The following is a 26,648-nucleotide window of genomic DNA, read 5'->3' as shown; positions in this document are numbered from 1 at the left end:
GTCTGCGGGTACCGCTATTCCATGTGGAAACTCCAAGCACTGAGAGTTATGTCAGCACAAGTAACATTAGAGCCATGTGAAACACGATCCAGTCCCCAAGAGAAGTCTTGGTAGCAGCCTAAGTCCATTTATTTCTACCTAGTGCCTCCTAGAGTGAAGTCTTGCCTTTTGCTTAACACCAAGAACTAAGTCACTATGGATTAACATACTGGAATTAAAAGACCAATGCAAATAACATCAGATAAAGGAACACAGGAAATGTTTCTTTAAAGGGCACTTCTGACTTTATTGCTGACGTTGTGGAGTTTTGGGTTTAACTACTGTTTAACAAACCAAGCATTTCTAAAATATGTTGCTAGTTATTTCCCTGGGAGATCCACCCTGAGGAAATGGGTGGGTACAAGCTAGGGAAGCCAACTGGAGTTTAGCCCGCGCAAGGCTGGAAACAAACTTTTTGACCAACTCCTTCCTTCTCCTAAAATGCACAAGGTAGTTGGACACACTGAAATATCAGTTTGGGCAACAGCTGTACAAGAAAAAAAAAGACTCTCTTCTCCCAGAAGGTCTTCCATTACATTTCCAGATATTGAATGCATGGGAGAGCCTTCCAGAGTATTATTCCATCAGACCAAAAAAAGAGAGTAAAGAATCAGCATTAACCATGAGGAGTGGGAAATAAATCCAGAAATGTTTAAGATAGGAAAAACGTATTAGGTCATCTACTCCCTATTTTGCCAGCACATCGCTTGTCCTCTGGAGCAATCGGCCGAAATTCAGTTACGAACAAAGCTGCCAAGAGCGCTGCAAGTCGGCCAGCCTTTCTGCAAAATAAAGCGCAGCTAACTAAATCCCCACGGCAGATTCTGAGTCACAGAAGATTCGCAGAGTGCCAGGAAAAGTTGAACTACTTCATTACTTGCCCAGCGTTGAACAACAGGGGTTGTATTTCACATAGTTCACTGCGTGGCCCAAGTTTTAAGCCATGAATAAGAGGGATTACAAGCCATACAAAAGAAAGGCTTTTCCTTCAAAAATGCCTCGGAGGAAATTAACTTCAGCTGTCTGCTCTAGGGAGCGCACTGAGTCAAGCGAGTAGATTCAGGATGCTACAGTGTGCCAAATGCATAAATGCTTCACGCATGTAGCGGAATGCATCTTGTGTTTTGGGTGCCCCAGCTGTACTAATTAAAAGTTATGCAAATTAGGAGGGGTTTGCCACACTCGTGAAAGTACATATGCAAAGGTATGGGGAAATGTTTCTCTGAATTGCAAGTGCTGCTATAACAGATACAGATATATAGAATAGATATAGGGTCTTATAACTGAAGTGAGTTTTTAAAAAAACAGCCATGCTTCACAGCAATACCCCTTCAAACCCAAGCATTTTTGGAACTCGGAGTTTTGAATGTGAAATATCACCTTTGAATGTGAGGACATGAATCATTTTTGTCATATCTCGATTTAGGTTGTTTAAGTCTTGTACACTTCACCTGCTGTTCTTACCATGGTTGGAGTGTCTGATGGAGTCATTCAGTGCTGCACTGAATTTCTTTTGAGCCTCCGGGTCCGGGAAACAGAAATAATGGTGTCTGAGGAAAGGCTGCCACAGATAGACTGGAAATTCCTTTGGAAGGACAATGAAAGCCTGGGCATTCTCCTTTCCGTTGGAACCTTTGCAAAAAGACAACAGCAACAGTCCTTTGAAAGATGTGCAAGTTTCGGGACTCACATCCAGATTTAAAAATGATTCATACAAATAGGCGGTCCCAGGGCAACACCTCCAGCCCTGTGAGCTGGGAAGAGCGAGCTTGGAGAGCACTCGCAAGACTGACTGATCATTCACTCACCTGGTCCCCGGGCTGTTCTGGTCCACTGAACCACAGGATTTCCATATCTCGGACTCTGGAGCCCAAGCGGCTGCCCTCTCCTTCCCGACTTGCCACCTGGATCTTGGCCTTGACCTGCTCTTGCCCATGCCCTGGCTTCGGTCTTCCTGTGCCTCTCTTCCGTTTTGCATCGTGACTGCTCACCTGCCTCTGGACCCTCTCAGTCTTCCTTGTTACTTCTGACCAATGTCCCCAACTCTGGTGCATCCACCCATGATGGCCACCCATGGGCTCAGCCTAAGAAGTCTGGGGCCTGGCCTTCAACAGACCCACCGGAATACGTTGAACGATGTCAACGTAATTGACATGGTTTGAGAGCCAGAGTGGCACGGTGGCGAGGACATCGAACTGGGGACCAGGGAGATCTGGGTTCTAGTCCCCACTCAGGCATGGAGCTAACTGGGTGACCCTGGGCACGTCACAGGCTCTCAGTCTAATCTACCCATAGGGCTCATGTTGTGGGGACAAAATGGAGCTATGTAGACTAACTTGGGTTCCTCAGAAGAGGAAAGAAGGACAGATATAGATGCAATATAATGGAGGAGGAGGTTTGTGTTCTTCATTATAGCTTCTTTTTGACAGAGGCCGATTCCCTGGGCAATTCTATCATATTTCTTGGACAGACCCTCCCCATGCCGTGGGAGATACCTTTCCCCTTCTACAACAGGGCCGAGTTTTCTGCATGGCTTACGGAGCCCTTCGCAGTGTACACGGTGGGTAGGAGCACGGCTGCTTGCGTGTACCAGTTTTCCTCCAGGTGTGTTGGACCGAAACATCTATCATTCCTCGCCTGCAAGCTCATTGGTCACACTGCCAGGGAATTATCCAGGTTTCCATCCAACACATCTGGAGCATCTTTCTGGAGTGTTTTGGCCCATCAGGACTAGTACTGTCTCCTCCAATGAGCAGTGACATCAATCAGCCTAAAGGCTTCATGTAGAGAAGACTTGCAAATGGCTCTCCTGCTCTTCCAGCCTCTGTCATCCCATTTGGCTGATGTTTTAATTTTACAAGCTGCTATTTTTCTCCATACCCTGATGTTCCCAAGCACGTAGGCTGCACCTGTAGGTGTCCCCATCATGCTGGGGCCAGAAGCAACCTGTCTTACTATTAAATGCTGTAGGGAAATCCTGTCTTGTACCCTCAACTCTGTGAGAGGAAGGATGCAAACGGCCAGCCATGCCGACCTCCAAGACACTTCAAGCTACTCAGGGCTGAAGAGAGTCATTCCCTTTTGCACACTCCACCCTCCAGTCTTTTCTTGCCCAGAGGTTTTCCTTTCCTCCGAGAAAATGCAGCTAGTGACAGCCTGGCTCCTCTCCTCTTCTCCGTTCTTCCCTCCTTCAGGTGTAATCGTCCTGCTTCCTTGAAGTTGAGGGGTCACCCTCTAAGCTTTAATTATTAAAAGATTATTTTCTAGAAACTCTGGAGACCCCCTTCCTGTTGTTTGCTTTGTTTGTTCGTTTGTTTAAAACTTTTCTATGCCATTCCATTACAGATGTCTCGGGACAGTTTACAACTCCATTAATAAAACAGAATAAAAATAGAAGTTAGAATAGGAATGTCACCTTATCCAATATTAAGTTTCTCGGTAGTCCCATTTTCACTCCAATTCTTTGGCAGTCTATCACTTCAGTTAGCTCAAAAAGGACAGAAGATGGATATGCCATGCTCGTAGCGCTGTTATTCTTTACATACATATCCAGTTCATTCTCTTAGCTTCAAAGGGAGTCTATTATTGCCACTGAAGGACTACAAAGCCCTAAGGCCTCTTCAATTCCAGCCCCTCCCTAATACAGCCCCTCATTTAGACAAGCTCCATGGACAGTCCAGAGACAAAGGAGGGCGGAGAATCAAAGACTTCTTCCATCACTCCTTCTCCTCTGCTGACAGCAGTCCAGATGCAGAGATGCTCAGATGCCTGTAACATCTGGAGGCTAGTGGCTCCCCACCAGGGCTGCTTTTTAGGGTTACGAATAGAATGGAGGAAGCCCAATCTACTTCAGGCTGTTTCTGCCTTACCAGCCGGGTCTGGGAAATGTTTATCCGATAGTCTGTTATATTCTTCCTCTGTAGTCAGTACTTTGCCTCCAACAGGTACAATGCAGCTTTTAGAACTCATTCCCTTCTGGAAAGCCTGGAATTGATAAAAAAAGTAAAGGGTTTCTTTAAAAAGATGCACACAAAAATGAAGCCTGTAGAATTTTTCTGGCTTACTTCTGTTGAACAGATGAAAAGGGAGGGCGCAGGGAAGTACAGCTGTTGAGCACAGAGTTCATATTCCCGAGGACCAGAATGTTGAGTTGTTGTTATTAGTCGCGAAGTTGTGTCCGACCCATCGCAACCCCATGGACAACATTCCTCCAGGCCTTCCTGTCCTCCACCATCCCCTGGAGTCCACCCAAGCTCATGTCAACTGCTTCAGTGACTCCATCTAGCCACCTCATCCTCTGCCGTCCCCTTCTTCTTTTGCCATCTATTGTTCCCAGCATTAGGCTCTTCTCCAGGGAGTCCTTCCTTCTCATTAGGTGGCCAAAGTATTTGAGTTTTGTCTTAACTATCTGGCCTTCTAAAGAGCAGTCAGGGTTGATTTCCCCTAGGACTGACCGGTTTGATCGCCTTGTGGTCCAAGGGACTCACAGGAGTCTCCTCCAGCACCACAATTCAAAGGCCTCAATCCTTTGGCACTCAGCCTTCCTTATGGTCCAGCTTTCACAGCCATACATTGCAACTGGGAAAACCATAGCCTTGACTATATGCACTTTTGTTGGCAGGGTGATGTCTCTGCTTTTTAATATGCTGTCTAGATTTGCTATAGCTTTCCTCCCCAGGAGCAAGTGTCTTTGAATTTCTTGGCTGCAGTCCCCGTCTGTGATGATCTTGGAGCCCAGGAAAATAAAATCTGTCACTACCTCCATTTCTTCCCCATCTATTTGCCAGGAAGTGAGAGGACCAGATGCCATGATCTTAGTTTTCTTAATGTTGAGTTTCAAGCCAACTTTTGCACTCTTTTCCTTCACCCGCATCAAGAGGATCTTTAGTTCCTCTTCACTTTCTGCCATTAGAGTGGTATCATCTGCATGTCTGAGGTTGTTGATATTTCTCCCAGCAATCTTAATTCCAATTGGTGATTCATCTAGCCCCACCTTTCTCATGATGTGCTCTACATTTAAGTTAAATAGGCAGGGCGACAGTACACAGCCTTGCCGAAATCCTTTCTCAAGTTTGAACCAATCAGTGTTTCGTGTCCAGTTCTCACTGTTGCTTCTTGACCCACATATAGGTTTTTCAAGAGACAAATAAGATGGTCTGGTACTCCCATCTCTTAAAGAACTTGTCACAGTTTGTTGTGATCCACATAATCAAAGGCTTTAGCATAGTCAATGAAGCAGAAGTAGATGTTTTTCTGGAACTCCCTAGCTTTCTCCATGATCCAGCGTATGTTGGCAATTTGATCTCTAGTTCCTCTGCCTTTTCAAAATCTTGGCTGTACTTCTGGTAGTTCTCGGTCCACATACTGCTGGAGCCTAGCTTGTAGGATTTTGAGCATAACTTTGCTAGCATGTGAAATGAGTGCAATGGTGCGGAAGTCTGAACATTCTTTGGCATTGCCCTTCTTTGGGATTGGTATGTAAACTGACCTTTTCCAATCCTGCAGCCACTGTTGGGTTTTCCAAATTTGCTGGCATATTGAGTGAAGCACTTTTACTGCATCGTCTTTTAAGATTTTGAATAGCTCAGCTGGAATACTGACACCTCCACTAGCTCTGTTTTTGCTCAGACTTCCTAAGGCCCATTTGACTTCACATTCCAGGATGTCTGGCTCGAGGTCACTGACCACCCCATTCTGGTTATCAGGGACATTAAGCTCTTTCTTGTATAGTTCTTCTGTGTAATCTTGCCACCTCCTCTTAATTTTTTCTGCCTCTGTTAGGACCCTGCCGTTTTGGTCCTTTATCATGCCCATCTTTGCATGAAACATTCCCTTCATATCTCCAATTTTCTTGAAGAGATCTCTGGTCCTCCCTATTCTATTGTTTTCTTCTATTTCTTTGCACTGTTCATTGAAGAAGGCATTCTTATCTCTTTTAGCTATTCTCTGGAATTCTGCATTCAATTGGGTGTATCTTTCTCTTTCTCCCTTGCCTTTCACTTCCCTTCTTTCCTCAGCTATTTGTAAAGCTTCCTCAGACAGCCATTTTGCTTTCTTGCATTTCTTTTTCTTTGGGATGGCTTTAGTTGCTACCTCTTGTTCAATGTTGCGAACCTCCATCCATAGTTCTTCAGGCACTCTGTCTATCAGATTTAATTCCTTAAATCTATTTGTCACCTCTACTGTATATTCATCACGGATATGATTTAGGTCATACCTGAGTGGCCTAGTGCTTTTCCCTACTTTCTTCAATTTAAGCCTAAATTTTGCAACAAGATGCTCATGATCTGAGCCACAGTCAGGTCCTGGTCTAGTTTTTACTGACTGTACAGATCTTCTCCATCTTTGGCTGCAGAGCACATAGTCAATCTGATTTCTGTGTTGACTGCCTGATGTCCAAGTGTAGAGTCGTCTCTTGGGTTGTTGGAAAAGAGTGTTTGCTATGACCATTGTGTTCTCTTGACAAAATTCTACCAGCCTGTGCCCTGCTTCATTTTGTACTCCAAGACCAAACTTGCCTGTTATTCCAGTTATCTTTTGGCTTCCTACTTTAGCATTCCAGTGCCCCATGATGATAAGGACATCATTTTTTGGTGTTAATTCTAGAAAGTGTTGTAGGCCTTCATAGAACCGGTCAACTTCAGTCTCTTTAGCACCAGTGGTTGGGGCATAGACTTGGACTATTGTAATGTTGAATGGTTTGCCTTGGATTCGAACTGAGATCATTCTGTCATTTTGGAGATTGTATCCCAGTACTGCTTTTCCTTCTCTTTTATTGACTATGAAGGCTACTCCATTTCTTCTGAGGGATTCTTGCCCGCAGTAGTATACCTGATGGTCATCTGAATCAAATTCACCCATTCCTGTCCATTTTAGTTCACTGATTCCTAAGATGTCGATGTTCAGTCTTGCCATCTCTTGTTTGACCACATCCAGCTTGCCTTGATTCATGGATCTTACATTCCAGGTTCCTCTGGAGTATAGATCTTTGCAGCATCGGACTCTCCTTTCACCACCAGATGCATCAGCAACTGAGTGTCCTTTCAGCTTTGACCCAGTCGCTTCATTTTTTCTGGCGCTACTAGTACTAGTCCTCTGCTCTTCCCAGTAGCATATTGGACACCTTCCAACCTGAGGGGCTCATCTTCTGGCATCCTATCTTTTTGCCTTTTGGTACTGTCCATGGGGTTTTCATGACAATGGTACTGGAGTGGGTTGCCATTTCCTTCTCCAGTATGTCTGCTCAAATCTCAAAAGATCTTTTGGTCTATTTATTGCATCTTTATACTGCGTAATACCTGCAGCTCGCTGGGCAGTTCACAGTAATAAGGCAGCTGAGGGAAAATGCAGCTTATTTATGCATTAGGCTCGTCATCTACCCTTCGACAGGTTCTCAGGGCAGCTTACACAAAGTTAGAACTCTAACAGAACAAAAGGCTGTATTATATGAAGTAAAATACAATATGGACTTCGGGCAGTATCCCATAGAGCACTCACACACTACCAATTCCTTTTCTAGGCTGCTGATTTCCTTCTGCAAGCTGTGAGCCCCCGCAGTTTAGCTGCACAAGTAGGATTTACCACTCCGCCAATGGAGATTTAGCACCCCAAAGCACTTGTTCCCAGAAAGGAGCAGGTTGATGGAGCTCCTTTCTGTGAGCTCCAACCAACCTGCCTCCTTCCAGAAACAAACATTTCCATTCATTTCAGTTTGCCCCAGAAGTGTTGAATTGCTGTTGTGCAAGGAAGGGGGGTTGCTTGCACAACAGAGCTGATGAGGCGTAAACAACAGTGGGGAACAAGCACCCTGCTGGATTCTGCCCACTGTCAGCAGGTCAAGGAATTCCTTTCTTTCTGGCGCTGTATCTGCATTTCTACCCCCAGTGTGGAATATATACTGCCCAGACTACAGGTGTCTTCTGATGTTAAATTCACACCTCATCCACAGGTCTTCACTGGCCAGATGGACGTTCCTCTCACCCACAAGGTTCCTTTGCAACCATGCAACTAAAGCACAGAGAAGCGATTTGAGGACTCTGCCTAATAAGCAAACATATGTGGGGATTGGCTAAAGGAAGAGGACCAAAGGAAAAAAGCTCGAGGGAAGACTGAAGTTCATGGCGCCAGAAAGAACACTTGGTGGCAATATTGAAATGTGTTTCCTGGAAGCACCAAGTCCAAGCATGAAGCAGTGAGAGCAATGCTAGGCGAAAAGTAACTTATTTAGTTTGCAGTGTATCTACTATAGCTAATTACTAGATGCCCTTGAAGAAGAAACTGAAGATGAAAGATCAGTAGGTCTAAATATCAAACCTCAGTGCTTGATTAATTGACCATTTACCTCTTTGCTGTCAAAGCTTTCGACAGCATAGTTGTTATTGATCACTACGTATCTGTCCTTCCACTTCTTCAAGTCTTCGGCAAAATGCAGCGCTTCTCCTTCATAAAAGATTGTACTGGATTCTACAGGAGGCTACAGAAAAAATGGAAAAGGTTGCAGAGAAATAAAAGCACTTCCTAGAAGGCCTTCCCAGGCCCTTCTGTTGTCAAGAAAGGAGCAAAAGAGACCGTGTGTGGTGTCGTGGTTATGAGAGCAGGGCTGGGACTCAACCTGGGCCTGGATGGCTGTGGGCCAGTCACAGACTCTCAGCCCCATCTACCCTGCAGGGGTGTTGTGCGTACAGGACTGAGAGCAGGAGGTGAATAATGTAAGTCGCTCTGAGTTCTTTAAAAGAGGAAAAACAGGATATAAATCCAATAAATAAAAATAAATAAGAGATGGGAAGAGGATAAATAAAAGATAGGAAGAGGGGTGTCAGAGCCTCAAAACCCGCTGGAAAATTCACTCTAGAGAGTGGAAACTCTGGCCTAAAGCCCCAAATATATGGAGGGTAGGAATGAAAACACATTATGATAATAAGGCTGGACTGTACATTTATTTTTGTCAGCTCAACATGATTACATAGCTCCTGCCCATGCTCCTGAGTGCTGGTTTTAGTCAGCCACGCTGCTTTTGTCATGGGCTGCCTCATGCGAACATGCGGTATTAAAATCTAAAGGCCGTACCCACAGTTAGTCTGGTATATTCTGCTCATGTCCCTGAGGCTGCTGTACTGAGAGCCCCCACTGGACGGGACCTAAATCAAATTCAGTGCACGTAGCGCTTGCTTCAGCTAGTTGTCCCCCTTACTTGAGGGTTGAGCCAGGCGATCCTGGCTGGCCAAGGAGGGGGGCATGTATATCGCCCCCTTCCCAGGAAAATCTCCTGTTTGCACACACCTGACTGTCCTCTGTCCTTTCCTGACCACGCCATGAGAATCGACTCAGCACGCAACTGAAGCGTGGCCCTGACAGGCAAACCGAGCCACGTGGTCATCAAACTGCCTTCGACAGGTTCAGAACAGGTACTGCAGCTGCAGCCCCAAAGATACAACCTTTGTGTTACCTTTGTTTTTAAGAATTGAGCCTGCGGGTCTCTGTCTTGCTCCTGCTCGTTCTGGATGTGCTTGCAAAAGGACACGACATACTGGCGTTTATAGTGTGGGCTGAAATTCTTGATCACAGCTTCGGTCTTTCCTGAAAGGACATATTAAAAATGGGTTATACTTTGACTTAATTTCTTTAAAGCTTCACCACTTAGAATATAATGAATACATTCTGCCAAGACTAAAGATGATACAGAAGCTCCTACACGATGCCCAGTGGGGCAGTCCCGTTTCTTGACCTGGAAAGAACTCAACCCTTTTGTTCTGTCTGACAAAGGGCCGGTCCAGGCCTTTTTCTAGAAAGCACAGGTGAGATAGGATCTCATATCACCTGCTCCAATCTTCCCCTTGTTCTGTTTCCAGTATATCAGATGGGCAGCAGCAAAAGAGAATGGCTCTCAAGCAAAACATTTCCATCGACTCCTTTCTAGATCGTGTGGCTTTCCTCTCCACCACCAAATCTCCAGAAAGGGTCAGTATCTATTTACATGGTAGCCATGGGCAAACCCTCTCTCAGAACCTCAGCTCATTATCTGCTGAACAATACCAGGGTAATTGTACTGACCGACCTCCCTTGACTATAAGTGTTTTGAGCACCCTAAAGGGTTCTGTAAATAACAAACAACATAGTTATTTTAAATTAATCTGAAATACGATGCTCGCAGCTCTTCGTGTACTTTCAAGTGTTGTGTCTTTACTGTCAATCAAAAATGAAGATTCCATAGGTAAATAGAGTTGTAAAACTTAGGGGTTTATCAGCATGTACCCCACAGTTTTTACAAGTCAACAGTGCATACCCAGCCCTCTACTTCAAGTCCAAAACTTGACTGCATCAATTTTCTTTGCATCCATGCTGTTTACATTGCACCCAACTTAGTCTTCTCTAAACTTCTCAGTTGATGGGTTGGCTTGCACATCACAATAAGCTCTACTGAAGATAAGCTGCAGTTGGCCACTATTATTTTATTACATTTATTTATTAGATTTACACCCCACCTTTTTCCTTTCTTTTTTTAAATTGCATTTATATCCTGCCATTTTAACTCTTGTAAGAAACCCAAGGTGGCTTAAGAAGTTCTCCTCCTCTCCATTTCGTTATTGCAGTAACAACTGTGTGAGGGAGGCCAGGCTACGAGTCTGAGTCTGGCCAGATGTCATCCAGCCAGCAAGCAGAGACTAGAAGAGAGATCTTCTGCGCCTCGGTCCAGTCCTCTTAACCACTACACCACGCTGTCGCTACCCTCTTGCAAGTTTTGACTCTTCCGTCTTTGAGCTGCAAGAGGCAGGGAACTCCAGCAAGAGAACCGCTGTGCTACACTAGTTGTACACTTCCGCCTGTCGAGCCAGGCGGCTTGAGTTCCACTTAGGCACTCCAGCTGCTCCTGGGACGCCACCCCCAGAGCTTCACCGCTCCAGAAGTCCTTTTGCTGTCAGCTCTCTGTGCATCAGGCAGGTCTTGCCTTTGCTGGCCCTGGAGGGAAACCCTTTCCCATCAGATCGCAACGTGCCAAAGCGAGTGTGATAAAAGTTAAACCCGCAGAGGTTTGGTTGTTGCTGCTTAAGCTGCTTCCTGCACCTTCCAGCTTTTCTTTGTCCTCCTCTTCTGCCACCTGCAAAGCCCCTTTTCAGCCATAAGACCAACACCTCCCTACCCTGCCTGCCTGCACCAACACAAGACTGCTTTTTTTAAAGCTTCTGGCTTCCCCTTGATTCTTAAAAGAGGTGCCTTGACTCCTTCTTCCTCCCAAGGTTGACGGATGATGGTTTTTTCCTAGCAGAGGAAGTGTGTACATATCACCTCTAGGTAAAATCATGCAACCCCAGTTCAGGACTGTGATTATTTAGGAGGGGAAATCTAAGCTTTCCCTGTTCTGTTTTCATATTCAAATCCCCCCCGTGGGTTCTGAAGCCTTTTTCAGCTCACCACACACACCGTGAAGGAGGATTTTGGCATGAAGAGAGGAGTGGAGGGGTGCAGAGTGAAGTTCAGACGATGCAACAAGCTGCACTGAAACCAACACCGCTTGCAGCTCACTGTGGTTTATTATTTTGTGTGAATCCAATTAAAGCCAGCCCTTTCTAGCAGCATTCTGCAAGATCTGTAGGATTACTCATTTGGTTGAGCAGTCCAGTGCTTGGCCCCTCCGGCAAACCGTGGCAGCCAGATGGTTGTCCAGCACATGGCAGATATTTCAAATGGTAGGTATTTCGTGAGAGGAGCCGGATGGAGCCAGGGGTCAGACTAGATGACCTGCTCTGTTACTCTGTCCGGTGTGCAATGCATGGGCCACGCAACTGCAGTCTTAAGACTGGTGTATCCGGCTTCCCATGTGTTACTGAGCCCAGTTCGAGGCACTGACTCTTTCCTAGAAAGGCATCAATGTTCTGGGGTCAGGAGTTCTGCCAGACCACCTCCTCCCTTATCAACCTGCTCGAGCGACCACCCATCTATATGGTTGTCTCAGGAGGCCATCTTTCACCACTGACTGGGGCTAGCTTGGTGGGCACTCAAAATGTAGCACTTTCTGTGAGTACCATTACTGTGAAATTCACCCCCTGGGGAGATTAGCTTGATCCTGTCTTTAGTATGCTTCAGACAGTCAACAAAAGATGTTCTAACCCACCAAGTTAATGGTGCTCTATGCCACTCTTTGATTTTATTGCAATGAATGTTTTTCCTGCTTTATTTTATTGCTAAGATGTATTAGCATTATTTTTTTTTACTCTCTTTAAATCTGAATTTGTATATTGGCGTGAGCACTCAAAAGGTAAAGGGGCAATTTGTAAATATGTAAAATTAATAAGCGTGAGGTTACAGTGTATGTGGAAGAAGCATTGCTACATCTGTCCGTGGTTTACTGTATTGCTTCCTTCCAGCTGTTTTGAGTTCTTTGAACACTTCAATGGTGTTTTCTCCTTTCATTCATAGGAAGACATCCACATCCTTAGATTTCTCAGTAGACCTAACTGATGGTCTCCAAAACATTCACAGTGTATTTTGCTGAACGAGTTTCTCTCCCTATCCATCCAAAATATTTCCAGCTGCTTTTGGTTGAAATCCATTCCTATGGCAACTTCAGTGTTTTAGCACATGGGAAAGTAATATTAGATAATCCTTGAATGCTTTTTTCATCATCCTTTTAGCAACAATGACCACTTAAAAACCCCTCTGGTAACTTTTTCTAATTTGCTCCTGGAAAAAATATTTTAACTTGCTCTTCTGTTATGCGGCTCCATTACACAAACGAAAGGCATTTTGCTTTGTTAAGATACAGTTTTTCTTTTATAACAACAGACAATTCTTCCTTGTCGTAGCAGTGAGAAGTTCAGAGCAATCACTGAAATCTTCTGGGGACTACAGGATATTTCAAGATTATGGTGAGAACAGTGGGTTGGAGAATGGAAAAAGGGAAGGCTGGTTTTTCCCACTGGATGAGCGGTCATGTTGAATCTAGCAGTTCTTCTAGGCAGTGGGGCTACCCAGAATAGAGAAGTCGAAGCTCCTCAACCTCTAATTCCTAATAGGAGAAACTGTCAAAACTACATACAAATTAACTAAATTATTGTTTAAAAAGCGACCCACTGAAACAAGAGAAAAGACACGCTAATCCCTTACTCAGAAACTGTGGGGACTCACCAAACAAGAATGGCAAAGCAATGCATTCTCTTAACCACCGTGAAAGAGTAGAGCCCAAGAAGGCATGAAAGATGGGTGGAGATGACTCATCTTTCTTCCTGCCAACAGGAAGTCTGTTTGTGCCAAAACAGTGGCAGAAAGCTGACTGGCTATGACACTGTGGGTTCCCCCACAAGCCGGAAATGGGGAGCCAGGCTCTGTTCGTGTGTCCAAGCTGTTCACCCTCATCGTATGTTCAAGCTGCCCGCCCATGTAAATAAATCTTGTACCACGAAGGTACCTTCAAGCTCCAGCAACCTTGTTCTAAGGATACCGAATCCTGGATAGCCACAAACCCGACAGCATGAATTGCTCCGAAGTGGGGTGCTTGCACACAAGTTCATTAACTGCATTCTGTATGGATTAACTGTTTTGCAATGGATTAATTAACACATTAATGCAAAGCAGTGCCTTTGTACAAATCTGTTTGTACACAGAAGTACAGAAGAGGCAGGCAAGTGAGACTCGGAGACAGGAAACAGCGAGTCTGAAAGCAACACGAATTTTCCTGCCTCGTCGATACAGTGGTGTCTTTCCAACTACTTTGTACAAAAAGCGTCCTCCTTCACAACATGGGAACGTGTTTCCTGGTGGGAATCTACTGGACTGTGAACAGCACGAACCCTGATTTAAGTGGGCAACCTCAAGGGAGACTCCAGACTGCATTGGCACTCTGGCCACCAGACCTCTGCCCGTGTTTTTTTTTTTTTTTTTTACTAACCCTGTTGAGGGTAGTCAGGACTGCCCGAGACCTACAGGCCCAGAGAAATGTTAATTATCTCTTTCTAAGGAAACTAAATTCCAAGTAAGCATTGGAAGCCCTGAAACATCTCAAACGGAGTGGACGTGCAGAACGAGATAAAGAAATTAGTATCGTGAGCTCATCAGCATGTAATGCGGACCTCAAACATTGCTTGCTTTGGAGTGAAAAGGTTAAAATGACACCTCTGGAGTCTTCAGCAGAGCTTAATTTTAGGGATGGAAGTTCAAACCATGGCACCTCCTCAGGAATTGGGGGCCTGAAGCCACTCTCCTGTCCCCAGGGACAAAAGCAAACATCTACAAGAGCTGTGCTCCAGTGTTCACACATGCCTTTGATGCCTTTGACGTACACTTCGAAGGAAAACCTGGGAGAACAATGCATAATTCCCTGAAAGGCTGATTCCTGAAGGGAGAAGAAGCAACCCAATTCTATATGCGGCTGGAGAAAGAACCCTTGGAAGGAAGTGTAGCAACTGTGCATTATACAGCAGGAATACCCAACCCAGCACGTTCCAAGAGTGTTGGACTACAACCTCCATCCTCCCCAGAGAGAACAGCCTTGGCCAGCTGCTATGCTGGCTGAGGAAGGTGGGAGTTGTAGTCCATCCATTCAGGAGGGTGCCAAGTGGGTGGCGGGTTGTGAAACTGTGACAACTCAACAGTATGGTTTTCACTGTTATTCTTTGTCCTCCTCAGTGGGCCCCGAGGGGTGTGGGTACAAGCGACAACGATGCTTCTGGGTGCACTGAGAGTAGGACACCACGCAAATTCAGCCTGGGAAACAAGGTTGTTACAGAAAACCTCACCTCCCCACCTCTGCACACTCCAAAAGGACTTGAAAAACAAGCTTTCCCTCTCAGCCCATTTCCAAATTTAGTACTGATTCTTTGGTGAGAATGTTATGAATTGTTTGAGGTGAAACGTGGCCAAGTTTTTCACTTAGCTTGATCGGCTAGACTGCTGGTACCAGCCTGGGGAGGTAGATGAAAGCCGAGCCAAGAATTAAAAGAGGAAAAGATTGCTCAGGGCCGATCCCACCCAATGCTTTCGGGCCACATGTGCATTAGTGCCACAGCCATGCTTCCTGCTCCCTCGAGGTCAGAACCTTCCCAGTGAGAACCTTCAATTAAATTTTACCCACACTGAGGAGTGAGAGGCTCCCTGGGCATTGCAAAAGATCTCAGAGCCCAAGATATTTTGTTGCTTGAGGCAATGGGCAAGCTGGAGTCTGCTCATCCCCCATCCTGCCTACAGAGACTGGTTGGACTCGGACTTGACTCTTACCCCAACACTGGAAAGGGAACAGCACCCATCGCTGCACCTGAGAGGAGCAGATTCCCACCTGCGTATTCCACCCCTGAACCACTTGGCACCTGCTCACAGGTAGCTGAACAGCAAATAGCCTTCACCATCATCCCAGTTGAACAGGGAACGGCACCAGGAGCATACAGACAACACCCCTCTGTGCTCCCACAGGGCAAGGGTTAAGATCTTCCTGGATCACCCTGGGACGACCACAGACACTGTCTAGAGCTCATGTGGGTCCCCTGCAGTCCCCAGGCAGAGTTTAAATCACGATTCAAATCATGACTGAAATCACTAGTCAGTTAAGACTAGATTTAAATCATGATGTTCTACGTAATTGGCACACATGCCTGCCTTACTCATAGGTAGGGGAACTTCATTAAAATATTCCCAAACAGGGTCTCTTTTATGGCCTGCTGCCATTATAGGTTGTCTCCTCCAGGGAAAGAATATGATAAACCTCAGGCTGGACACAAAAAGAGCCAAAGAGTCCTCTGCTCAAAAGGTTTCACTTTGATTTTGGCTGCTTGCCCCTCCCTCCTCTTCACGCTTAGCTTCTTGCGCAGATCTATTCCACTCCCAACAAGCTTCATCTATTCCTTGATTTTTCTGAAACTTAGCCCTTAAGGGGTAAGGGATTGATTCTGTGAACATAGATTCGCAAAGCAACTATGGGATTAAGGTCTTTTTCTCGACTCTCTGTGTTTATTTCATAACATTTTTTGCTGTGAAAACACTGTTTTAAACATCAGTTCATAATAGAAAATATACAACATGGGTATGGCATTAATTATGGAGCTGGATTTTCCATGAGAGAACTATTCAAATGCAAACCGTATTAAAAGCCCACAGTGACAAGACACCAAGAAATTTAACAGAGGAATTTACCATTTTCCTTGGCTTGCGTTACCATGTTTTAAATGGCTTCTTATTCTCATGCTCTTGCATTGAATGTCTGTATCAGTTTTGGTCAAGCCTGATTCATGTGCTCTGACTTTGTATGTACAGAATAACACAATAAATAGAGGTTGCAGTGTGAGAGAGAGGAGTGGAGACTTCCAAGAAGGTAACAGCATGATCTGGCAGTTACGAAAGTTGTCGTGGGACTGGGGAGGTCCAGGTTCTTGTCCCTGCTCAGCCATGAAGCCAACTGGGTGACTTTGTCCAGGCACCGACTCTCAACCTGACCTACCTCACAGGGTTGTTGTTATGAGGATAAGTTTGCAAGGAGGAGGAGAATGATGTGAGATGCCTTGAGTTCCTTGGAAGGAAAAAGGCAGGATATAAATATATTAGCAACACATTGCATTTATATCTCACCTTTTTTTCTACTTGTGAGGAAGCCAAGGTGGCTTACATAGCTGCATATGATGCCTACAACAGCAACCCTGTGAGGGAGGTTGAGCTGAGAATGACTGGACCAAAGTCACTCGGTGAGTCACTCAGAACCTGGATCTCTGGGCGTCTCCGTCCAATACTCTAACCACCACATCACATTGCAAGAGCAGCGGAAGGTGTTTTATTTCATCTTCAGCACTGCATGAAATCCACCAGTTTCCCCAAAGCTTCTATTTGCTCAAAGCTATTCACCTACCACTTGAAACAACACGGATGTAAATTTTTAAAAAGAACGAAACTGCAACAGTACTTTCATTATCCATCAAATGAACCTTCGCACAGGAAGATTCTCGACATGCGTAGAATTTGATTTCTCTCTGGGTTTTTGGGGAGGTGCTTGTTCTGCTTAAGACATACTAACCCGAGAGTCCAAACTGACTCGGCTTGGTTCTCCTGCCCCTCAAAATGACTCACTAGGGGTGTCATGGAATGCAAGTCTGCGCTCCAGCCTGTCTTGCAGGCCGTGTCGCTCACCCTTCATTTGTGTTGTGCATGCCAGACCGGAAACTCCCCAGCCTTGCGGACGTCCTGCAGGGGTGAGAACTGCTGCTTTACCCTCAGTTTAACAACCCACATTCCACTTACTGCAGTGAGAGACCGACTCTTGCAGCCATTCACCAAGTGAGAACTCTGCTAACCAAGACTGGTAGCAGACAAACCTCCTCACCACAGTGCACACTCTTCAAGGGCCACCCCAAATAAGGCCGAAAAGGGAAAGGGGTTCCCTGAACAGCAAGACTTGGGGTAGTCAAGCCTGATATTTTCTGAAACATTTGCAGGCGTGTGGTCTGCAATTTCTGAAGTGCTTCAGTGGCTGCGGTGCTTCAGGTTTGAACCATATGCCCTTATAAGGTGCAATGGCGTGGAAGAGAAATGCAGTGATGATGATGGGGAAACATAGAAACAGAGCGAGTCAGAAGGGGCCTTCTGGGACATCTAGTCTGACCCCCGGCTCCAGCCAGCTCCGCTCACGACATGCCCACCATGTGCATGTCTAGCCTATCTTTGAACAGCCTCACTGATGGGGCCTCAACCACCTCCTGTGCAAGCCCATTCCACACCCTCGGGGTCCTGACTGTCAGGAAGTGCAAGAAGGCGAAGGCAAAGGAGAAGGAAAAGGAGGAGAAGATTCTTGGGACTTGGAGCTCTTGGACAATGCATATGACAACGTTGCTGCATTGTCATTAAATACACCAGTGCAATCAAGTCTGTTGAGGCCCTGATCCTAAACATTGGCAGGACAGTATCTCTTGCAACACTGAAGGGAATCTTCGCACCCCAGCTACGGATGCCCTCTCGCTGGAGCGAGCGATCGTTGCCCTGCTCAACCACAACCCTCATGCCTCACACACGTCCATGCAGATCAAAGTGCTCGAGCCACGGCCTGTGCATTTCACACGCTGCAGCTTCTGGGGAAATGTTCTGGATTCTTGAAAATACACCACAGGACAACATTCTTCTGATTCTCCTCTGGGTAAAGCTGTAGTAGATGTTTTGGCCTTTGCAGCAGTGGGAGGGAGACTGTTGGGGAGTAACTGAACACATCACACAGCAGTATTGCACGTGCGACGCTGGACAGCCTGTTTAATATGGTCTGAAGGCACATGAGGCGTCCACCGTGTTGAAGCTAAGCAGGTCTGGGACTGGCATGAGCTGGGAGGGGAGACCACCTGGGAACCCATGCAGCCTTCTTGAGTTCCAGAATGGGAGAAAGGCAGGGGATAAAATAATAAATAAATAAATGATTTATGGAATGGCAACAGGTGTGTTGCAGGGTGTACGTTTGAAACAATCACAGACAGCTCATTACTCAAGCGTCTTCACACCTGATTTCCAATTATTAGGCATTTTGCAAAAGAAGCAGCAGCCTTGAATTTACAAGAGCTGGGCAGGGTTGGCAAGGGCAGGGCATGCTGGAAGAGGTTCATTTATAGAGTCAGGATAAGTGGGAGATGGCTTGACAACATGTAACATCAACGGAGTAGAAGAAAGTGGAATGTGCTGTTTACGGGGAGGAGCCACTCATGCTCTGGCACTAACAGAATTTCGACAGCAAATCAGCCCTATCCCCTTTGGCCTGGCAAATGCTAATCACACATTACACGCATCGGCTTATACCAGTGCAAAGGAGCTAGCACTTCTGCTGGGACCCAGTTGTATGCTCTTCTGTACAGTAATGTATTCTGAGAATACACTGAAGTGAAATCAATTTGTAGTATTCATGGTTTTTAAAACTCTGATGTAACTGAGCACGAGTTACCGAAACACCTGTTAGTAACTGTTAAGATTGTTACTACATAGCACAGAAAAGCGGAGTGCCTGCGACATGCGTCAAACTGGTTGAAGAGAGCCTTTGTAGCAATGGATACAGCTAAGACTGAAATAGGAATGGGGACTGTGATAAAAATAAACTCTTTTAGTCGTGTTTTTTGTTGTGTGCTGCCAAGTCATCAGCAACTTATAGCGACTGCATGAATGGAAGCATCCACGACAGCTTCACCCAGCTCCTGAAAACCCAAGGCAGTGGGAGTTGATCCCTCACAGTCGGTCTTCCCCTTCTTTTGCCTTCAACTTTCCTTAGCAAGATTGTCCTCTCCAGGGAGTTTTGGCTTCTCGTGATGCGCTCAAGGTACGACAGCCTCAGTTTTGTCAGTTTTGCTCCTAGGGAATGTTCCAGCTTGATTTGCTCTAGGACCCACATCTGAGCATCCTCAAAGCTCTCCTCCAGCGCCATTTTTCGAATTCATCCATTTCTTCTTGTCAGCTTTCCTCCCTGTCTAGCTTTCACACCCATACATAGTGATTGGGAATACAAGAGTGTGGATGATTTTGGCCCTGTTCTCCAGTGAAGTGTCCCAGCACTTGATCTCTTCTGGTCTCTTCATTGCTGCCCTTCCAAGTCTCCATCTTCTTTGAAGTCCTTGGCTACAGCCTCCATTAGAGTCGATAACTGAGCTAAGGCATGTACAATCTTTCACAATTTCAGCTTCCTCAATGTCAACTGTAAGGTTCTGTAATTCTTCTGTAGTCACGGTTTTTGTTTTCTGCATGTTCAACAGCGGCGGCAGCCCTGCTTTTACAGTTTTTTCTTTCACTTTTGTCACTTGCTGGAGTAAATGTTGCGGTGAGGTTGGTGGCTCAGTGCTCCACTTAAAGAAAGTCCTAGGTTTGATGCCCAGCTCCTCCAGAACAGGTCAGCCCCAGAAACTCTAGAAAGCTCCTCTCGGTAGCCATGACAAGACCAGGAAAAATGCATTTTTCATTATGTGAAGACCTCTGCAAACAGTCAGATTGCATGTGGAACTGCACACGAACAAAACATTTCCCCGTATTAAAGGAATCCCATCAACAATTGCCTGAGTGCGGAAAATTAGATGTCAGAGAGCGCTAACTGTTAACCCTGAAATGTGAATTTTGTGTGTCTAGATATGAGTTTTTTCATTGAACCACCCAGTTACTCTTCCACTGCATCTGAAGTGCTACAGTCCAGGAATAGTTTTACTACATGATTGGATGTTTGTTTAGATTGGATATTTCAACAGAATCAGTGAAGTGCCCATATTCAGCAGCAAGCCGTATATGATCAAGCATTAAAAGCCTTGTCTAGCTTTCAGTTTGGTTATTCTCCAATGGTTTAGGCTGGATTCCTCTTCCTTTTGCAGAAGGCTTAAAACCTTCACTCAGTATATACAGATGTTTAAAACCATCCAAAGCTGGGCTCAGATCTGTCCTCCGATGTCTGCATTTCCCTTTTAGGAGAACGGGCCAAGAAGTCACTCCAAGCAACATCAACTCCAGATGGATTTTCCCCAACCAAATTCCTCCAAGTGAATCTGACAGCACTGATTTCCCCAGTTCACTAGTCTTAAGCTATCTGCATTTCCTTGTTATATGGAAGACAGATTGGTCACCCATTTGCCAAATAATGAGAATTACACACAAAGGGGAGACTTGTATAAATATAGCTTTGAAATAACAATAGCTCAGCTTCGGCTGGAATAAAAAGAGCCAATAAACACCAGAGAATTTGGCTCTGCTGACAACTGTTTAAAGACACGCACAGTCAAAACAGAGGTCTTTGAGCCAGTAAGTGAATAAAGTTTAACCTTCCTTAGACAGAAACAAACTAGGAAGTGGGTGCAGTCAGGAACCACACAGACATACAGTCTCACATCAGAAAACCCACATTTTAAATTCTGCTCAATATATAGCATAATCCAGTTTCCACTAAAGCAAAATGGTGCAGAACAGATTATTTGCAAACATAAATTCAAGCCAGGTATCTTCAGTTTTCAAATAATGCTTCCCCAGAAGACTGGAAAAGGCACATGTGGGCATGACAGACCAATGAGGCCAGGTTGCTTACCTGTGATTGTGGTTCTTTGAGAGGTCACCTGTGAACTCACACATAGGTGTCACACCCCTGACAAAGCAGGTGTTTGGAAAATTCTAGAGCTAATCAAAGCCTCAGTTTGGAGCTCTACCCACCTACTCTGTATGCATTCTGGGCTCATCTCCTGCTTATTTCTAATTTCTGAGTCTGCTACACCAGAAGGGAGTAAATTCTATGACCTATTGAGCCTAATTTCCTTTTCTCCAAATCCATGGGGAGCAAAGTGAGGTTTTTGTTTTGTCACTGAATGGGATATTTCAATTATTAGAGTGTTGGGCGTGGAATATTTAAAGAGGAAGGTGCTGTCCTCTTCTGGGACTCTGCAGAGATTTTCTGTTTTTCTGGACATGGCTGGCAGCATGAAGGGCTTTGCTCATTCATGTTTATTCACATGAAGCAAACTAGGAAGGAGACGGATGGCAACGGGTGATGCTAAGTCACTACTGGGATGAGAAGAACATAATTCTCCAGTGCAAGAGATTTAGCCATTCTGAGAAGTTGTTCTGCATAAGAGCTGCTGTTTTCTGACAGCATTTTGATCACTGACTGCAAAGAGGCGATTGATGCTTGACTGGAAAATGCAGAGGACAAATCTGAACACTTGTCATCGTGGGTGAAAGAAAGGCTGTTCGCCTATGCTTGGTTAGTCCTGAGCAGTGATGACTGGGATATGTGGAGACGAGCTGCTGATACTTCTGGGGGGTTTCTCCAGGAAGCTGTCTTGAAAGAGGTGGCTGGAAGAGATGGGTGACAGGATGTTGAAGAAGCCGGCAGGGCTTGTCAGTGCTGAGGGACTTGCTCTCTCATGAGGACGGATCTTGAGCAAAGTGCCAATATGGCTCTGGTAAGAAGTGTTCCTGGGACCCACCTCCTGACACGAAGCCCAGGCAGCATGTAGCGTCCAACATGGCGCACCTGCACCTTCTCCAGCGCTGGTGTCAGGGCTGCATGGGCGCAGAGGGCAGCTGGGTTGCAGGTGGGGTAGCCCTGGTTCCATCTGTGAGCCATCTTTTGCTTCCTGTTCTTGGGTCTCCGGGGCTAGCAGGCCGTTTGATTTGGGACTTGGTATCAACCGGTTCGAATCTGCACAACGGGGTGAGTTCCCGTTGCTCCGTCCCAGCTCCTGCCAACCTTGCAGTTTGAAAGCATCCAGATGCAAGGAGATAAACAGGTACCACTTCGGTGGGCAGGTAACGGCGTTCCTGCACCTCGGTGTTTAGTCATGCCGGCCACATGACCACGGAGACTGTCTGCGGACAAGCGCTGGCTCCCTCGGCCAGGAAACGGAGATGAGCACCGCCCCCTAGACTCAGGCATGACTGGACTTCACATCAAGGGGGAACCTTTCCCTTTTTTTTTTTAAATCAACCATCAGCTTCAACGGGCCAGTCTCAGGCTGCTGGTCCAGAGGAACTGCTAAAGTAGTACAGGATGGGTCAATGCTCTGGTTACCGGGACTGTTGCCCTGAGGTGCTTCCATTAGAAGATGTTGAGAAGAAGACACAGAGTGGCTGCTTGCAGGCAGAGGCTGGGGTGTAGGATGCAGTTCAGTGCGGCTGCACGTGTTACCTTGAGGCCTTCTTTCCACAGCAAGGTGGGCAGGTACACTGTTTGGTACCTCCTGGCCTGCTGGGTGAAGGGCTGGCAATGGATTCAAGGATCCTCCCTGTGTGTCTCTTCCAGGCAGAGCTCACAGGCCAGCGATCTTCCCACCACAGTGAACTGTCTGATGAAGGACCTGAGGGACACACACCCTGAGCAGAGAAAAGAAGGGTGTAGACCTCAGAGAGGACTGGAAAGAAAGAGAAAGGAGGAGAAACTCTGCTCAGAGCCACAGAGAAGACGGTAAGTTTTCATTCATTCAGATTTCAGCTACGAGGGAAGAAAGCATTCCAGGTGTTACTAGTTGTTGCGGCAGATGAGAAGGAGCTTAGAAGCAAGTGGGGGCCGGCCCTGGAGCAGGCCTGGAAAAAGACCACAGGACTTGTACCGAAAGCTCCGCTTTGCTCCAGAATGTTCTGCATGGCTATCCTGACTGAGTGCATAAGCCAGATGTGTGAGTCACAGAGACCATGAAGAAGAATCTGGATTTGCCGAAGGCAGGGACTTTTGGATGAGCAAAGAAGGAACACGATTCACCCAATGTTTAATAATGTACCAAACAAGGAAGTGAAACTGGAGCTCATGAAATACAAACTGGCAATTTGCTGTGTTGGACACATTTTGAAATGCCTTTGTCATCTAGACCGACAAGATTCTGTTTAGGTTAGAAGCCCCATTTGCTGATAAAATTATTTTTGCCACAGCAACGATCCTGGTGTTGGGCCATTCAATTCCTCTTCATTTCCTTGGATTTCCTTCCTCTTTTTCAAGAGGTTTCAGGTACCGCAGTTGCTAGCAGAACAGCACTTGTGGTTGCGTTGCCACAACAATGTTTCTTAGAGGAAGATGTGTGATGAAAGAGAAGAAAAGCAGGATCTTGGCTGTCACACTGAAAAAAAAATTATGGTCCTCTAGGGACTAATTTGTACCTTGCTGCTGTAGACACACACTGTAACCTGAAGTTTCTGTGCACAGTGTGAGTGGCACGTTTCTTCTACATTATTCTAGGAGGACTCAGAAATGGTTAACTTTAAGAGCCGGTTCAAACTTGTCCTTACTACTTAATATCTGTAGCATTGAGCAGCAACATGTGTCCTTAAGCCATTGCAGTTCAAAACAGGACAGAAAGAACTGCCACATCTGGCCAGGGCAACTTCTTCTTCCTTCTCTTTTCTCCTCCTATATTCTTTATTTACTTATTTTATACTGTTAATTTTAATTTTATATTATTATGTTTGTATCTCAGTGTATTTTTGTATTTAGTGGTAATTTATTATGTTCTATTGTATTTCAATGTATTTTATTGTGTTGTAAGCCGCCCCGAGGCTTCGGCAAGGGGCGGCATAGAAATGTTATAATAATAACAACAACAACAACATCACATAAAACATCAGCTCAGAAGATGCAAAGGTGTTTTAATGGCATCCGTCCACACATTCAGCTGCAAGCTTTCATTAATTATGTAGCCAGTAGTTATCTTTAATTACTCTGTACGACTCTGGTGCGCCCGCAACTGGAGTCTTGTGTTCAGTTCTGGGCTCCACATTACGGGAAGGATATAGCCAGGTTGGAATCGGTGCAGCGTAGGGCCACAAGGATGGTGGCCGGTTTGCAGGGGATGGGGTATGAGGCGAGGAGACTGCAAGGGGATCTGTTGGCAGCAGATAGGTATGTGAGGAGGTGTCACACAGGTGGGTAGAGACCTGTTCTTACATAGCAGTTCCATCTCAGTTGCTGGATCAGATCCAAGATTAAAATGTATTCTTTGGACTTACTTTGCACTTAGAGCTTGCTAGCCAGCACTACATAAGGGTGTGTGGATACAAAGATACCTCCGCTGGTTATTCTGCAGAGTTTGGTTCAATCTGCAAACTTCCTACAAGTTAAGGCTATGATTCTACCGCTTAACTGGGAATAAGTGCAACTGAGCTCAGCTTATATCTGAACCGATAGGCATAGGATTACAACATGAATTTCTGACCTGGTTTGTACAGCATGACAACACGCCAAAGGCTGTGCATCATGGGTGGCTGCTACACCCAGCCCATTTTACCCATGGTGAGCTGGTTTCGTCAAATAAGTCACTCCGAGAACCCATGAGCTGTTGAAGGGTTGTTTCCGTTTCGGTAAAGGTGGGCTGCCATGTCCTCTGAACCTGAAGGCCTCCTCTGCAGCTGAGGGTCGGCTACCCATGGCTCACTTGGCAACAGCGGAAAAAGCCCCTAGTCAACCTTCACAAGCTCACGCCACCTCTTTGCCGGAGCCAGCTGCCCGCACGTGTCCAAGAAGCAAGAGGGTACCTGGAAGGGTCGTTGCCCTTCCTGCTGTAACAAAAGCCACTTGCAGCTTCTCGCAACTTTTCTGCATTTTAAACTCCAGCCCCTCGCGATCTCGAAGCCAGTTCGGCAGCTTTGGCAGCGTTTCATTTGCCACCAAACACACACGCAGGCACAGACACACACACAGAGTGATATTATAGGAGCGTAAAAAAAGTAAGATTATGCCTTGCTAATTGCTTCAGAACCGTTCAAGATGCTAAGTAAGCAACTCCAGTTAGCAGAAGCAGCATTGTCAAATTGCTACTATCTATTGACGAATTTTGGAGAAAAGTAACTAAGCCTCATAGGTCAAAGATATATACTTATGTCTCGTGGTACACTTTGAGGTCCTTAACTGATGTTTCCTTTCCTAAGCCACTTTTCCAAAATTCTACACAATTATTTGGCATACAAAAACATACTATTGGAACAATATTTCTAACCACCATAATGATATAGTTTTAGACTTTTCACATTCCTCAGCTATTCTAACAGGAAAACTGTCTTAGCCAACAGCTGGAAAAGTCATTGTCTTTTTCTAGGAGAATTATATTGGTTCTGCAGAAGTCACCATTCTCATCTTTCTAAATTAAAATGCTGAGTGCAGAGAGAACCCTGAGTTACAGAACTGAAGTCTAAGTCCTTAGCACTAGAAGCGTTTTAAGCAAAGCCTCTTTTGAGCTAAAATTTAGATCCAGCTTCCCATTGTGTGTAGAACCATCCAAACCACCCTTCACTTTAGTTTTGCTTCATATTTTTAACAGGGGTAAGTTTCTGAAGCTGAAACAAAGCCATTAAGGATTAATGGGACAGGTGAAAGCTGGAAACAAAGATACCCCAGGCCCCATGGACATTCATGTACCTTGTTGAGTTATTTGAATAGACTTCCAATGCTGGCTCATTTGTTTTGGAAATCTTCATTTTAAAGACAAAGTAGAATTGGGCTGATGCGGATATCCTAAAATGTGAAACATGGGGGCAATTTAAAGCAAAGTACAAATACACTGAATGATTTATGAAAATATTCTGTGTCCCCAGGTTTTTTCCTCCAAAACTGTTTCTCTTTGCCCCTTTTTTGGCCTTTTTTTTTTTCTTTTAGCAGTCCTATTTCTTGCATGGTGTGGAAAATTCCCACTGGTACCAATGGGATATTCTTTCCAATGGAAAAAGCAGCTTTGGAGGAGCAATTTTCATCATTAAAACCATTAAGGAGGAAAACAAAAGGTTAATCCCCCCTCCATACTAGTTGCAACTCCGGGAGTTAAATAATAATAGCCAAGTCCACATAACCTGCTAAATCAGGATGTATGTATTTTGTTAAATCTGTTCCATCTGGGTTTTGAGAACTGTAAGGTGTAGTGGTTAAGAGCATTTTATTTATTTATTTTACTTATTTTTCAATTTATATCCTGCCTTTTTCCTACAAAGGGCTCAAGGCAGCTTACATCATTCTCCTCCTCCATCTTATCCCCACAACAACAACCCTGTGAGGCAGGCTGGGCTGAGAGTCTGTGACTGGCCCAAAGTCACCCAGTTGGCTCCATGGCTGAGTGGGGACTCGAACCCAGATTGCCTGAGTCCTGATCCCATGCTAGCCAGTGTGGTGTAGTGGTTAAGAGCCTGGGACTGGGACTCAGACGATCTGGGTTCGAGTCCCCGCTCAGCCATGG

At 45.5% G+C, this 26,648-nt stretch overlaps 1 protein-coding gene across 2 annotated transcripts in view; it reads right to left on the bottom strand.

Annotated features, from left to right (window-relative positions):
* The window catches only part of NIBAN1 (niban apoptosis regulator 1), a 72,172-nt gene that overhangs the window by 27,804 nt on the left and 17,720 nt on the right, over nt 1–26,648 (bottom strand). Inside the window, exons 1-5 of one of the 2 annotated variants that reach the window (XM_044439200.1) lie at nt 25,841–25,895; nt 9,485–9,615; nt 8,381–8,512; nt 3,909–4,023; nt 1,504–1,671 (exon numbers count right to left, since the gene is read on the bottom strand). In XM_044439200.1, coding sequence (XP_044295135.1) covers nt 1,504–1,671; nt 3,909–4,023; nt 8,381–8,512; nt 9,485–9,615; nt 25,841–25,880 — 586 coding nt within the window. In that variant the 5' untranslated portion in view covers nt 25,881–25,895. Of the gene's footprint in view, nt 1–1,503; nt 1,672–3,908; nt 4,024–8,380; nt 8,513–9,484; nt 9,616–25,840; nt 25,896–26,648 lie in introns of those variants that run through there. The other variant, XM_044439199.1, reaches the window with a different exon arrangement.

This window comes from Varanus komodoensis, unplaced genomic scaffold (genome assembly GCF_004798865.1).
Source record: "Varanus komodoensis strain SLA01 unplaced genomic scaffold, ASM479886v1 scaffold34_1, whole genome shotgun sequence".
NCBI classification, from domain to species: domain Eukaryota; kingdom Metazoa; phylum Chordata; class Lepidosauria; order Squamata; family Varanidae; genus Varanus; species Varanus komodoensis.
This window is presented reverse-complemented; position numbering and strand designations above follow the sequence as displayed.